Genomic DNA, 15980 nt, shown 5'->3' with positions numbered 1-15980 from the left:
ATATATAGTATTAGTCAGGGCTCAGAAGTACATCCTTTGCACAGCATTCTTTAAGTACAGTATTTTCTCATCTAGAATAATAATTCTATCGATTTCAGATTTCTATAACTTAATCCAAAATTGACATTCTTAGTGTTAACAACAGTAACTCTACAACAGAATCCTGATTTGGAACTCAAGATAATGAAGTTATTTGGCTGAAGAAATTTGAAAAGCCACAGCAGTATTACATTGCAAAGTCTGCTATGCACATGTTTGTATAAAACAGCCCTTGCTGAAATACATGTTATTTTCCTAAGAATATTTCTATAGCTCAGGTACAGGGTGTTACATTACATTTCATCAAGACTATTTACTTGTCAGAAAACAGCAATTGAAAAGAAAATGAGAAGTTAAAAGCTACATTAACAAATGAAGTCAGAAAACTAGTACACTGGTCCTACATCAAGGTCTGCTAGCTTGGATATTATGCCCAAGTGAAGTCCTATTGAAGGCTTGTTTTGAACAGGTTTAATCAATGTCAGGAGACTGGAGAGCTCCCATACAGGCCACCCTGTAGATGCTCCTGTATCCCCAGGGTGTGGCACCTTTGTCCTTCTTATTTAAGCCCTGGTCTGCACTAGGACTTTAGGTCAAATTTAGCAGCGTTAAATCAATGTAAACCTACACCCGCCCACACAATGAAGCCCTTTATTTCGACTTAAAGGGCTCTTAAAATCGATTTCCTTACTCCACCCCTGACAAGTGGATTAGCGCTTAAATCGACGTTGCCGGCTCGAATTTGGGGTACTGTGGACACAATTCGATGGTATTGGCCTCCGGGAGCTATCCCAGAGTGCTCCATTGTGACCGCTCTGGACAGCACTCTCAACTCAGATGCACTGGCCAGGTAGACAGGAAAAGAACCGCGAACTTTTGAATCTCATTTCCTGTTTGGCCAGTGTGGCAAGCTGCAGGTGACCATGCAGAGCTCATCAGCACAGGTGACCATGATGGAGTCCCAGAATCGCAAAAGAGCTCCAGCATGGACCGAATGGGAGGTACGGGATCTGATCGCTGTTTGGGGAGAGGAATCTGTTCCAGTTTTCGAAATGCCAAAACCTTTGTGAAAATCTCCCAGGGCATGAAGGACAGAGGCCATAACAGGGACCCGAAGCAGTGCCGCGTGAAACTGAAGGAGCTGAGGCAAGCCTACCAGAAAACCAGAGAGGCGAACGGCCGCTCCGGGTCAGAGCCCCAAACATGCCGCTTCTATGATGAGCTGCATGCCATTTTAGGGGGTTCAGCCACCACTACCCCAGCCGTGTTGTTTGACTCCTTCAATGGAGATGGAGGCAATACGGAAGCAGGTTTTGGAGACGAAGAAGATGATGATGAGGAGGAGGTTGTAGATAGCTCACAGCAAGTAAGCAGAGAAACCGATTTTCCCGACAGCCAGGAACTGTTTCTCACCCTGGACCTGGAGCCAGTACCCCCCGAACCCACCCAAGGCTGCCTCCTGGACCCAGCAGGCGGAGAAGGGACCTCTGGTGAGTGTACCTTTTAAAATACTATACATGGTTTAAAAGCAAGCATGTGAAAGGATTACTTTGCCCTGGCATTCGCGGTTCTCCTAGATGTAGTCCTAAAGCCTTTGCAAAAGGTTTCTGGGGAGGGCAGCCTTATTGCGTCCTTCATGGTAGGACACTTTACCACTCCAGGCCAGTAACACATACTCGGGAATCATTGTAGAACAAAGCATTGCAGTGTATGTTTGCTGGCATTCAAACAACATCCGTTCTTTATCTCTCTGTGTTATCCTCAGGAGAGTGAGATATAATTCATGGTCACCTGGTTGAAATAGAGTGCTTTTCTTCAGGGGACACTCAGAGGAGCCCATTCCTGCTGGTCTGTTTGCCTGTGGCTAAACAGAAATGTTCCCTGCTGTTAGCCACAGAGAGGGGGGAAGGTTGAGGGGGTAGTCACGCGGTGGGGGGAGGCAAAATGCGACCTTGTAACGAAAGCACATGTGCTTTGTATGTAATGTTAACAGCAAGGTTTACCCTGAAAGAGTGTAGCCACTGTTTTATAAAATGTGTCTTTTTAAATACCGCTGTCCCTTTTTTTTTCTCCACCAGCTGCATGTGTTTCAATGATCACAGGATCTTCTCCTTCCCAGAGGCTAGTGAAGCTTAGAAAGAAAAAAAAACGCACTCGCGATGAAATGTTCTCCGAGCTCATGCTGTCCTCCCACACTGACAGAGCACAGACGAATGCGTGGAGGCAAATAATGTCAGAGTGCAGGAAAGCACAAAATGACTGGGAGGAGAGGTGGCAGGCTGAAGAGAGTAAGTGGCGGGCTGAAGACAGGGCTGAAACTCAAATGTGGCGGCAGCGTGATGAGAGGAGGCAGGATTCAATGCTGAAGCTGCTGCAGGACCAAACCAGTATGCTCCAGTGTATGGTTGAGCTGCAGCAAAGGCAGCTGGAGCATAGACTGCCACTGCAGCCCCTCTGTAACCAACCGCCCTCCTCCCCAAGTTGCATAGCCTCCACACCCAGACGCCCAAGAACGCGGTGGGGGGGCCTCCGGCCAACCAGCCACTCCACCACAGAGGATTGCCCAAAAAAAAGAAGGCTGTCATTCAATAAATTTTAAAGTTGTAAACTTTTAAAGTGCTGTGCTTAAAGTGCTGTGTGGCATTTTCCTTCCCTCCTCCACCACCCCACCTGGGCTACTTTGGTAGTCATCCCCCTATTTGTGTGATGAATGAATAACGAATGCATGAATGTGAAGCAACAATGACTTTATTGCCTCTGCAAGCGGTGATAGAAAAGAGGAGGGGCGGGTGGTTAGCTTACAGGGAAGTAGAGTGAACCAAGGAGCGGGGGGTTTCATCAAGGAGAAACAAACAGAACTTTCACACCATAGCCTGGCCAGTCATGAAACTGGTTTTCAAAGCTTCTCTGATGCGTACCGCACCCTCCTGTGCTCTTCTAACCGCCCTGGTGTCTGGCTGCGCGTAACCAGCAGCCAGGTGATTTGCCTCAACCTCCCACCCCGCCATAAACGTCTCCCCCTTACTCTCACAGATATTGTGGAGCACACAGCAAGCAGTAATAACAGTGGGAATATTGGTTTCGCTGAGGTCTAAGCGAGTCAGTAAACTGCGCCAGCGCGCCTTTAAACGTCCAAATGCACATTCTACCACCATTCTGCACTTGCTCAGCCTGTAGTTGAACAGCTCCTGACTACTGTCCAGGCTGCCTGTGTACGGCCTCATGAGCCATGGCATTAAGGGGTAGGCTGGGTCCCCAAGGATACATATAGGCATTTCAACATCCCCAACAGTAAATTTCTGGTCTGGGAATAAAGTCCCTTCCTGCAGCTTTTGAAACAGACCAGAGTTCCTGAAGATGCGAGCATCATGCACCTTTCCCGGCCATCCCACGTTGATGTTGGTGAAACATCCCTTGTGATCCACCAGAGCTTGCAGCACTATTGAAAAGTACCCCTTGCGGTTTATGTACTCAGCGGCTTGGTGCTCCGGTGCCAAGATAGGGATATGGGTTCCGTCTATGGCCCCACCACAGTTTGGGAATCCCATTGCAGCAAAGCCATCCACTATGACCTGCACATTTCCCAGGGTCACTACCCTTGATATCAGCAGATCTTTGATTGCGTGGGCTACCTGCATCACAGCAGCCCCCACAGTAGATTTGCCCACTCCAAATTGATTCCCAACTGACCGGTAGCTGTCTGGCGTTGCAAGCTTCCACAGGGCTATCGCCACTCGCTTCTCAACTGTGAGGGCTGCTCTCATCTTGGTATTCATGCGCCTCAGGGCAGGGGAAAGCAAGTCACAAAGTTCCATGAAAGTGCCCTTACGCATGCGAAAGTTTCGCAGCCACTGGGAATCGTCCCAGACCTGCAACACTATGCGGTCCCACCAGTCTGTGCTTGTTTCCCGAGCCCAGAATCGGCGTTCCACAGCATGAACCTGCCCCATTAGCACCATGATGCATTCATTGGAAGGGCCCATGCTGTCAGAGAAATCTGTGTCCATGTCCTGATCACTCATGTGACCGCGCTGACGTCGCCTCCTCGCCCGGTATCGCTTTGCCAGGTTCCGGTGCTGCATATACTGCTGGATAATGCGTGTGGTGTTTAATGTGCTCCTATTTGCTAAAGTGAGCTGAGCGGCCTCCATGCTTGCCTTGGTATGGCGTCCGCACAGAAAAAAGGCGCAGAACGATTGTCTGCCGTTGCTCTGATGGAGGGAGGAGTGACTGACGATACGGCTTACAGGGTTGGCTTCAGGGAGCTAAAATCAACAAAGGGGGTGTCTTTACATCAAGGAGTATTTCAGGTAGGACTTCACGGAGGGTTCCAATAAGAAATGGTGCACCTAAGTTATCATTCTTATTGGAACAAGGAGGTTAGCCTGGCCTCTGATTGATACATGGCTAGATTTACCTCGCTGCACCTTCTCTGTGAGTGACTGCAGTGTGACCTAGAGGAATGAGTCCCCTACACAGGGGAGGAGGCAAATGAGTACAAAACAAATCTGGTCTATTTCTTGTTTTGATCCACTCCATCTATCTTTTACATCTTTGGCTGGCAGCAGATGGTGCAGAAGGACTGCATGCCATCCACATCTCATGGCTGCCCGGCAGAAGATGGTACAGTACGACTGCTAGCAATCCGTATCGCCTGCCCGCTCACCATAAGACGGTTCAATAGGACTGACTGCAGGACTAAAGAGAATGACCTGGTCAAGTCACTCCAAATTTAGTCCCTGCGCCCATGTCTGCCCAGGCGCTCCCAGCCGACGTGGCCAGGAGCACCTCGGACACGATGAGGACGACTACCAGTCGTATTGCACCGTCTGCTGCCAGAAGGCAATGGGTTGCTGCTACTGTGTAGCAAAGCCGTACCGCGTCTGCCAGCACCCAGGAGACATTGGGTGACGGTTACCTGAGCGGGCTCCATGCTTGCCGTGGTATGGCGTCTGCACAGGTAACTCAGGAAAAAAGGCGCGAAACGATTGTCTGCCCTTGCTTTCACGGAGGGAGGGAGGGAACGGGGGCCTGACGATATGTACCCAGAACCACCCGCGACAATGTTTTAGCCCCATCAGGCATTGGGATCTCAACCCAGAATTCCAATGGGCAGTGGAGACTGCGGGAACTGTGGGATAGCTACCCACAGTGCAACGCTCCGGAAGTCGATTCTAGCCTCGGTACTGTGGAAGCGCTCCGCCGAGTTAATGCACTTAATGCACTTAGAGCATTTTCTGTGGGGACACACACACTCGAATATATAAAACCGATTTCTAAAAAAACGACTTCTATAAATTCAACCTTATTCCGTAGTGTAGACATACCCTTAATGTTTATCTTCTCAGCATGTATTTCACATTTTCTGGCAGTAGAGGGAACCGTGATTGGGCATGTCTGGACATGCTGTAAATGTGACATAAGAACACAAGAGCAACCATACTGGCTCAGACCAAATGTCCATCTAGCCCAGTATCTTGTTTTTCGACAGGGGCCAATGCCAGGTGCTTCAAGTGATTCATCCCCGGTCGCCCATTCCCAGCTTCTGGCAAACAGAGGCTAAGGACACTATCCCTGTCCATTCTGGCTAATAGCCATTGATGGACCTATCCTCTGTGAATTTATCTAGTTCTTTTTTTAACCTTGTTACAGTCTCTGGCAAAGAGTTCCACAGGTTCACTGTGTGAAGAAATACTTCCTTTTTTGCTTGTTTGAAACCTGCTGCCAATTAAAGTCTCATACATTATTTCCTGGAGCCCCCCATGTCACCCCCAACGTGCTATAAAAACTCCAGAACCCAGCAGGGGTAGGGGAGGATTTGGGGCTTGGTGTCAGCTGCTAAGCTGGGGGGAAGGGGGGGAGCTCAGGGCTTCTGCCCTATGGCGGGGTGGTGGGGCTAGGGGCTTCTGCCCTGTGTGGTAGCAGTGCTCCAGGCTTCAGCTGTGGAGTGGGGGGCGTCTCAGCACCATGGCTCAAGGCTTCAACCTCATGGGGAGGCGCCAGGATTCAGGGTTTCAGCACCAGGGAACACACCAGGGCTCAGGGCTTCAGCTCTGCAAGTTTGAAAATATTTACTGGAGCTCCACTCCGGACAGCTCTGGCTGAATTTAAGCCCAGCTTGTGGCCATCACAAGGCGCATGCATAACTTAAGATATATGGGGGAGTGTTACAGCTAATCCATGTGGTGGCGAGGTGACAGACTCTGAACACAGAAGAAGGTTCATCTGCCCGCAACTGATACGCCTCGCCAGACCACCAACAGGGAGAGAGAGTCTTTATTTTACTTTCTGTACTGTAGCTCAGGATCACATATTTGGATTCTATTGTAGTTTTCAATAAATGGTTAAAATCCACCTAGGTCTCTCTCGAACCTAACTGAATTGCACTGGAGGAAGGGCGGTTCATAACATCAACGAAGTACTGAAAATAACAGCTGGAGCCAAAAAGCTGGCTATATTAGCTCCCAACACTGCTAATGCTGGAGCAGCCAATACCGCAGAGATTGAAGAGAATACTGACCATAGGCAACCAGCCCTGAACCAACACTTCCCTCATGAAGAGCTGGACACAGACAATGGTGCCTCTAATTTTTTCTCAGTCTTAAATGCTTTCTGCACCCCATCCTACCACCCACTGCACTCGGTTGCCCATTCACTCTTGGTCCTATGTTCAGGCTTGGAATAATCTAGATGGCATTGTCACAGAGGTTGCTACACTAAAGTTGCCACAAGTAACAGAAGCTCTATGAAGAGAGCCTTGAAACTGTCCACATTTGGGGGAAAAAACCCAATTCATCACCCTCCAACCCACCAGCTAGCCTCACCTAGTGGATGACCAGAGGAAAGGGTAAAATACCCCTTCCAGCTGCTGGCAAAAGTCTTTTACAACTCTGAGCGACAATCAGCCACAATCCAGAGCCTGTAAGCAAGTACAGCAGAAACCTTGTACCCCTGTGCCAACCAGAAACTAAGTTCATTGTACCACAATAAAGCCAAACTAAAACCATCACTGAGAGTGAGGGCAAGCAGGCAGGCAGAAGTTATTCCTGCTCCCTGCTGGAGGATTACCTTTCTCTTTACCTTTGATGGCCAATTTATCCCTGCTTCAAAGAAAGAAGGGCATCTAACAATTGATTTGAGTACAGTTCTGCCAATCAGGAAACAGAATCTTCCCTCCTCCCAAACAAGGCTAATCAAGAGGTGGGGTGGGGGATAATGAGTTTTGTCTCCCCTCCCCTTGCTTCTCAAGGCCCACCAAATTTGGAATAAATTAGCTACCTGTAATTGCTGTGAAGTTTCTGCCAAGTTTTTCTTCTTTTTAAAAGCAGCAATCTCTTCATTTTTAAGTTTGAGAATTTTCTGCTGTTGCTCTGTCTTTAACTGAAGTTCCTGTAAGTAAGAAAGATAAAACTATTTTCCCAGCCTCGTTGAGTCTATTGTCATCACATTTAGTTTTTTTCTGAAGGAGCCCATGTCAGTATATAAGATATAAGATTTTCATTCCACTAATGGAAGCTGTATTGTAATGATAGGAGATGGACAGTAAAATAAAAAAGCATGAAGAAGAAGAAAGTAATTTGTAAAAATTGTAGGTGAAAAGATTTTGTATGCATTTTGATTTTTCCTACCTTGAATGGCATTCCTTGTATTTATGGGAAGCCTTATAGTTATGCATCATGATCTATGAGAAAGTGATGGGGTGAAACTGTACTATATGCTTATCCATTATACAGAAAAGATAGCCTCTTACTTTGATTCGCTGTTGGTCCCTTGCAATCTCTGCCTCAAGAATTTTCTTTTTTTCACTTTCCTCTCGCAGTCTTTTCTGTAGCTGGGCCTGCTGCTGCCTCATGTGATTCACAGTCTGCTCAAGTTCTGTAGCCCGTTTCTCATTTTGGGTGGATAATGATGCCAACTTCTTAGTGTCCTGCTGCTTCTTCTGTAAGACCTGAATTCACATGGCATATTTCAGTCTAACAGCATAAACACTTAAAGAAACAAAAAACACATCTTAGGACAAATAGCAGTAAACAAGTCCACTGATATTTGCACAGGTTTAGGATTTAGTGTGGTATTTTGATAGAAGACTTGTGCTACAAAGCAGATTGCTTTAAATTGATTTGCAAACTTTCTCCCTAAGTTCTTACCAACTGCCAAACACCATGGTATGTGAGCACATCCATGCTATCCAATAATCTCTTTTTTGTCCACCTTTCTAGTAAGAAAATACACTTCTCACATAAGGATATTGTTTGATACATGCAAGTACCAACTATTGGTACATTGAGGGCCTGATTATCTACTGTAATTACACTGACTTCAATGGAGTCACATTGGCATAAAACTTGTGTAACAGAGCAGATGATTAGGCCCTAAGTGTTCTATGGGATAGAGCAGTAATTCATAACTCCTAATGACAAAAATAAAAAACTACCTGCACTTTTAATTTAGCTGTATCCATTTTCTTCCGAAACTCTTTTTGTAACTTGGCTTTCTCAGCAATGTCTCTCAGCTCCTTGTTCTCCAGCTCCTGAAGCTGCTTTTGTGTTTCAGCTAATTCTATCTTGGCTTGCTCACCTTCATGTTCCAGTTTAGTTATTTTCAAAGAGTACTGCCTGCTTACAGACTGAGCATCATTGCCTTAAAAACAAAATATTACAAAATTTCTTGAAAAATTGCTTTATTGAAAAAAACCCCCACTATTTCCAAATTCCATATGAAAATCTAATCCTTAATTATACATCTAAAGAATTTATTACTACTTAGCATTTATTTCAGGTAACACCCACAGCGTACCAGACACGTTCCAATCAGAAAAAAAGGCATAGTTCTTTCCCTAAGAATTCACAATCGAATACCCTAACAAACAGGCACAAGGCAGGGGAAGGAGTACAATATACAGATAAGATGCCAGATGTTGATAGGACTCACCTGGATAGTACAAAGTATTTATAACCCAGTTACCAAAAATATACATAGACTATTCTCAGTAACACTCTTATTATTGGCAGCTAGATTCTGGCAAGTGTCAAAGTAGAAGTAAAAAGAATGAGGAGTACTTGTGGCAACTTAGAGACTAACAAATTTATTTGAGCATAAGTTTTTGTGGGCTAAAACCCACTTCATCGGATGCATGCAGTGGAAAATACAGTAGGCAGAGATAGATAGACAGACACATAGACACAGAGAACATGAAAAAATGGGTGTTGCCGTACAAGCATAACGAGAGTAATCAGTTAAGGTGAGCTACTATCAGCAGGAGAAAAAAAAATAAAAAAACTTTTGTAGCATGGGAAAATAGTTTTACTTTGTGTAATGACCCATCCACTCCCAGTCTTTATTCAAGCCTAATTTAATGGTGTCCAGTTTGAAAATTAATTCCAATTCAGCAGTTTCTCGTTGGAGTCTGTTTTTGAAGTTTTTTTGTTGTAGTATTGTGACTTTTAGGTCTGTAATCGAGTGACCACGGAGATTGACGTGTTCTCCGACTGGTTTTTGAATGTTATAATTCTTGACGTCTGATCTGTGTCCATTTATTCTTTTACGTAGAGACTGTCCGGTTTGGCCAACATACATGGCAGAGGGGCATTGCTGGCACATGATAGATATATCACATTGGTAGATGTGCAGGTGAACGAACCTCTGATAGTGTGGCTGATGTGTCCCCATGCTACAAAAGTTTTTTTTTCTCCTGCTGATAATAGCTCACCTTAAGTGATTACTCTCATTATACTTGGTATGATAACACCCATTTTTTAATGTTCTCTGTGTATGTGTGTGTATACACACACACACACACACCTCCCACTGTATTTTCCAATGCATGCATCTGATGACGTGGGTTTTAGCCCATGAAAGCTTATGCTCAAATAAATTTGTTGTTAGTCTCTAAGGTGCCACAAGTACGCCTCGTTCTTTTTGCTGATACAGACTAACACGGCTACCACTCTGAAAGTAGAAGTAGATCTTCAAGAGGAATTTGAATGCAGCCAAGTTCAAGAAGGACATTCCCTTCGTAGGACATGACATGGAAAAAATATAGAGATATTTATGGAACAAAAAATCATTAGGAAAGCACACCAAATATTTAATGAAGGTATTTAATAAATGTATGGTGGGGCCCCAACCCACATCTGGGGCCCCAGGTGCCACGATAATACAATTAGTAAACAATTATTAAAAGAAGTGACAAAAACTTAATGATTTTATAATAGCCCCCACTGATTAAGATTAATTACATATTAATTACAAACAACTAGGACTATTAAATAGCTAATCCTTACTTTCTTTCATACAGTAGAACCTCAGAGTTACAAACTGAGTGGTCAACCACTCACCTCATTTGGAACTGGAAGTATACAATCAGGCAGCAGAGACAAAAAGCAAATACTGTACAGTACAGTACTGTGTTAAATGTAAACTACTAAAAAATAAAGGGAAAGTTTAAAAAACTGACAAGGTAAGGAAACTTTCTGTGCTTGTTTCATTTTAATTAAGATGGTTAAAAGCAGCAGTTTTCTTCTGCATAGTAAAGTTTCAAAGCTGTATTAAGTCAATGTTCAATTGTACACTTTGGAAAGATCATAACATTTAGTTCAGAGTTATGAACATTTCAGAGTTATGAACAACCTCCATTCCTGAGGTGTTCATAACTCTAAGGTTATACTGTATATGTTTTGAATTAAAATGTGCTTTACACAAGTCAGTTACCTGTTTTTACTATTTCTTTAATAAGTTCCTCCTTCATTTTGATATTAAGTGCAAGTTCTCTCATCTTTTGCTTGGCCTCGGTGAGTCTCAGCTCTGAATTCTTTAATTTCTGCATGTTTATTACACGACTCTTACGGTGGCATTCAATCTCTTCACCTTGAAAGAAAGGGGCAATGCTGAGAAGAAAGATCTGGAACATGCTATATATCCAGAGGACAAAATCCTGGCCTATTCTCTGCATATACACTGGGGAGGGAATCAGAAAGACAGGATACAGGGAGTCTCTTCCTCACCACCTGCCATCTGCACAAAATCAGGACAGGATACAGAGTAGGAGCACTAAGTTGGGAAAGAAAGGTCCTTGGCTAACATACCCACTGATGCTCCATGACCCAAAGGGGAGTGAAATAATGTACTTGCAGCCACATGTGGCCTTCTACAAGTTGCTTCACTTTTCTGTCTCACTTTATCTGTGATACAGGGATAATACAACTTACCTCCATCACTTACAAAGGTGTTGTGAGGATTAATTAAATATCTACACAATGCTCTGGATATGTGGCACACTATATAAATGTTAAATATTATTTTTAAAGCACCAACCAGTAAGAACATGAATGTACTTCACAAAAAAAGTATTTAAGAACAATTCCAAATGAGGACATCAAAAGTATTTTTATTTTAAAGTCCATGTTTGAATGGAAAAGATTAACAACACTAAAAATGTACGTTTTCATGGTGTGACATAAGCATATGTTAGTATCTCATAATTTCCATTTGTAATTGTTACCTGTGACAGTGTCAGTCTGCAGTATGGTTTCATTTGATAAATTGGACTTGTGCATTTGGAACTGTAGATCAGTCAGTTGAAGGGGAGAACAAAGAAGAGTCTGTTTCCGTGTCCATGTGCGGTTTATGGAACGCCTAAAAAGAAATTGAAAACCAATCCATATTCCAAATTTATGATTTTTTAAAAATTTCATACCAGATTATATAATCCTAATGCACTAGGTCCCAAATCTACAAAGACTTGCATGTGTGTCATAAATCTACTTTTACCACCACCTGCTCCCTTCAGGTCCTGCAAGTAGATCCTTGGATCAAGACATACTTATTAAAGTGAAGAGGCATTCAATCTAAAGCTATGTTAAATGGAATAGAGTAGGTCATTAGCAATACCTATTGTGTTCACTTATTTTGTGATGTCAGGAGGTTCTACAAATTTACATAAAATGACACTGTAAACTGGCTCCATGATATGCCAGTATTTGGCAGTAATATAGCTCTTTCTGAGTGAAAGCTTTAAAGACTGAATAAAACAACAACAAAAAGATTACCTAAATGCTGATTTCTTTTTGCTGTCTGTGTTCCTTTCTTCTTCATCACTATGATCAGAGAAGTGGCAGTGAAGGACCTCATCTTGGTCTTCTATATGACCCAATATCATTTGCCTGCGAGTCTGAAATCCAGCCATTACTCGGGCCAGTGAGTAAGTAGGAGGGCTGGTGTGTACCTTCCAAGAGACCCCAAAAATAAAACTGGGGGTAAAGTCATTTGCAGAAAGCTAGGAATATTTAGGGCTGATTTTTCAAATGGACTTCTGTGACATTATTGACATAATCTGGAACCGTATATATCATCATTGCAACCAAGGTCCTGTAGTGGCACCAAATCTTACATAAAGGGGGTCAAATGAGGTGTCTAAGACAAGGTTATGGTTTGCTGATTATGATTATGCTGTCTATATGTGTGTATCATTTTTGTAATTGAAGTTACGAATATTGGCTCTATACTGTCTGTATTTCAAATTTATGCTATGCTTCTGGGTGACACCCCAGACGAGTTGGTGTCAGCTCTGCCTAGCCTGCTTGATGACCCATTAAGGGCCATCAGCTATACAACTGAGCCATTGAAAGAAGGCAGACACGCCTTGTGACTCAGCAAGGTATGCAGGGACATGCCTATGGACAGAACTCCGAGGTTTTTCCATGCCATGTGATGGACAGCTTGTCTTTGGAACAAAGAAAGACAGACCACATGGCAAGAGAATATAAAAAGCTGCTGCAGCTCCTCCATCTTGTCTTCAATCCTGCTTCTTACCTCTGGAGGAACTTTGCTACACTGAAGCTTTGAACCAAGGACTGAAAGACCCATCCCAGCTGTGGATCTTCTCCAGAGACTTGATTTGAACCTGCAGTTTATTCTATCACTGCTGCAAGCCTGAACCAAGAACTTTGCCATTACTGTATGTAATTGATTCCATTTAACCAATTCTAGCTCTCATCTATATCTTTTTCCTTTTATGAATAAACCTTTAAATTTTAGATTTTAAAGGATTGGGAACAGTGTGATTTGTGGATAAGATCTAACTTGTATATTGACCTGGGTCTGGGCCTTGGTCCTTTGGGATCGAGACAACCTTTTCTCTTTTACTGGGGTATTGGTTTTCATAACCATCTGTCCCCATAATGAGTGGCACTGGTGGTGATACTGGGAAACTGGAGTGTCTAAGGAATTGCTTGTGTGACTTGTGCTTAGCCAGTGGGGTAAAACCAAAGTCCTCTCTGTCTGTCTGGTTTGGTTTGCCTTAGAGGTGGAAAAACCCCAGTCTTGGGCTGTAACTGCCCTGCTTTAAGCAGTTTGTCCTGAATTGGCATTCTCAGTTGGGTCCCACCAGAACCAGCCTTGTTACAACTTCATACACAAATCTGCTAACACCTGCACTTGCATGCAAACAATGAGGAGGGTTGTGCAAGTTTTCTGGATTTCTTTTTGGAAAAATCTATGGAGATACTTTTGAGAATTTGGTTCCAACTGTTACAGAATGGGATACTGGCAAATCAGTACACAGCACTCTTTTCTTGGAATTAGTACGGAATAAATATATCATTATTAGTAATTATTTGTATTTTACTAGCACCTAAAGGCCCACTCAGGAGTGCAGCCCCTTTGTACTGGAGGTTGTACAAATACATTTGCACTGGATAAACTGGTGCTGTGTACGTTGCCACAGATCAGAAATTAATGTTTCACACTCTTTAATGTGATATAAACAGAAAATGTCAATGCAACTGTTAGTATCTCCTTTCAACTCTTGTACCAAAATCAGAATAATTACAAAACGAAGGAGAAAAATAAAAAATGTGTTTAGTCATTACCTTTCGGGACTCCAGTCCTGTAGCCATATGAATGGAATGTACTAAACTATTAGTGAGTGGCACACTATATGGTCTTCTTGCAGATGTCATAGCAGCTGGCCCATCTCCACAAGCACTTCTGGATACTGAAGCTGTAGTCACAGTAAGCTTCTCTAACTTATCTTTCAGCTGATCAATAAGGAGTTGCTGTTCCACCATTTTCTCATTCTCAAAAAACAAACAAACAAAAAAACCCTGTTAGGTGCCAGCTCTACATTATATTTACATTACTCTAACCACAAACACATTGGTTTGAATGGTAAAGCTATTAGCATGGTGCTGTGTTTGGTGTAGTACACTGAACCTAAATTCTCTTGCAAGGCTTAAGTTTATGCAATGCACCAGTGCTAACTTGAAATAGAAAATTTGATGGAGGTGCAAAATCTTTGAATTCTAAAACATACAATTTTAATTAAATTAATCTAAAAATATGCACCGCATAATGAACAAACTTCAAAAAGGTTTGTTAAAAACATCATTAACCTTTTCAAACAGGCCCATCTCAGGTATGTTATATAAGAAGATTAAAAGAGCTGAAGGGGATACTTGTGAGTCCATATTTGCTTTATTAATGCATAATTGGAAAAGAACAAAATATGAGTCAGCCAAAATTGATATTCAAAATGGAAGTTACAACCTTGGAACCTGATCCTAAAGCACAATGTGTATGTTTGCTCAACAAGTAGTTCCATTCAAGTAAGTGAACTCATATAAATAAAAGTATGTACATAAACATTTGCAGGATCAGGACTTTGGTTTGATCTTGCCTGCCCCACACAACTCTGCCAATGATGCTAGTCTGGAGAACCTACTTATCTGCCTTTCCCACAACAGTTTTTGTGCATTGTTCAAAACATTGTTCAAAACAGTTCACCACACTGGCTCATAGCAACCAGGAGAAGCCGCTACAGGGGAAGTCTTGCTCAGACCCTGATTCCCCAGGATGGAGTAGTCTCAGTATACATGGAATCTTTGAGAAATTTAGCTGCAAAATGCTTAACAAGTCTCTACTGATCATGTGCAAACTTACAATTTTCAAAGGATTAAAACTTGGCCAGATTTGAATGTTTTCTCCATGGGGACAACAGGGCAATCCCCTGCCAAATTTCAAGTCCGTGCTCCAAAACACAGTAGCAGTAGAACTTATCAGCTAAATGTTTGTAAGAATTTCTTTTTAACACAGAAAAATAATTTATTTTCCCCTAACTTCATTCTCAAAAATGACTGAAATGTTTCTGCTGAAATGAAAATAACTAAATAAATCAGACACACCCAACATGGAAAATTTTAGTCCAAATGGTTTAAGTTTGGAAAGTTTATAAGCTATTGAAAATAAGGTTTTACAATGGGAAGTGTCAGGCAACATTCAGTTGCTTAAGATATGATATTTGCACATAATACCATGTGTATGTACTGCAATTTACTTTTACAGTTCTGATCCAATTTGAAGTGCCAATCAAATCACATATTCTTGTGAATGCTATTAAAAACTATTTGATTCATAGAGTTGATTTTTATTTTAAATAGAAAGGGATGGTTTAGTGAACTTACAAGTTAGCCAGGAACTCAAATTCTAATCCTGGGTCTGCCACTGTCTTGATGTGTGACTTAGGCAAATCTCTTAACCTCTGTATCTTCACTGAAAACAGATGTGTTTTTACATCAAAATGGATTTTACGCTGAGAAAGCTATCTCAGCATAAAATCTCAGTGGAGACAAGGCACAGGTAGTTTTTACCTCAGTGTAGCTAGTCAAGGTAAAAATGACCTGTACCTCACCAGAAATTGCAGAAAAGGAAGAGAAGGAGCAAGAGAAGAAGAAGGTGATAATTGGTTTACTCGCCTTTTATGTCACATTACGCAGTGACCTGCTCATAAGGCATCAACAGAGGGAGGAGGAGAAGGGAAGATAAGATGGGATAAAGACAGAAAAAGGAGAATGAGGAGAACAGCACTGATTCTCCCATACTTGGAATATTTACAACTTATTTTCTTCATAAGTTTTAGGGGATGGTAATATTTGTGGATCTTATGA

General features: G+C 42.7%; 1 protein-coding gene across 4 annotated transcripts in view; it reads right to left on the bottom strand.

The window, feature by feature from the left end:
* KIF27 (kinesin family member 27) overlaps positions 1-15980 on the bottom strand; it is a 52255-nt gene that overhangs the window by 11669 nt on the left and 24606 nt on the right. For all 4 annotated transcript variants that reach the window (XM_084628635.1, XM_084628633.1, XM_084628636.1 and 1 more), the window contains 7 exons: positions 13908-14114; positions 12087-12262; positions 11540-11673; positions 10750-10905; positions 8474-8679; positions 7790-7987; positions 7318-7428 (listed from right to left, as the gene is read on the bottom strand). In XM_084628635.1, the coding sequence (XP_084484761.1) occupies positions 7318-7428; positions 7790-7987; positions 8474-8679; positions 10750-10905; positions 11540-11673; positions 12087-12262; positions 13908-14114 (1188 nt within the window). The remainder of the gene's footprint in view (positions 1-7317; positions 7429-7789; positions 7988-8473; positions 8680-10749; positions 10906-11539; positions 11674-12086; positions 12263-13907; positions 14115-15980) is intronic.

This window comes from Lepidochelys olivacea (assembly GCF_965140295.1).
Source record: "Lepidochelys olivacea isolate rLepOli2 genome assembly, chromosome: 5".
In the NCBI taxonomy this organism is placed as follows: domain Eukaryota; kingdom Metazoa; phylum Chordata; order Testudines; family Cheloniidae; genus Lepidochelys; species Lepidochelys olivacea.
This window is presented reverse-complemented; position numbering and strand designations above follow the sequence as displayed.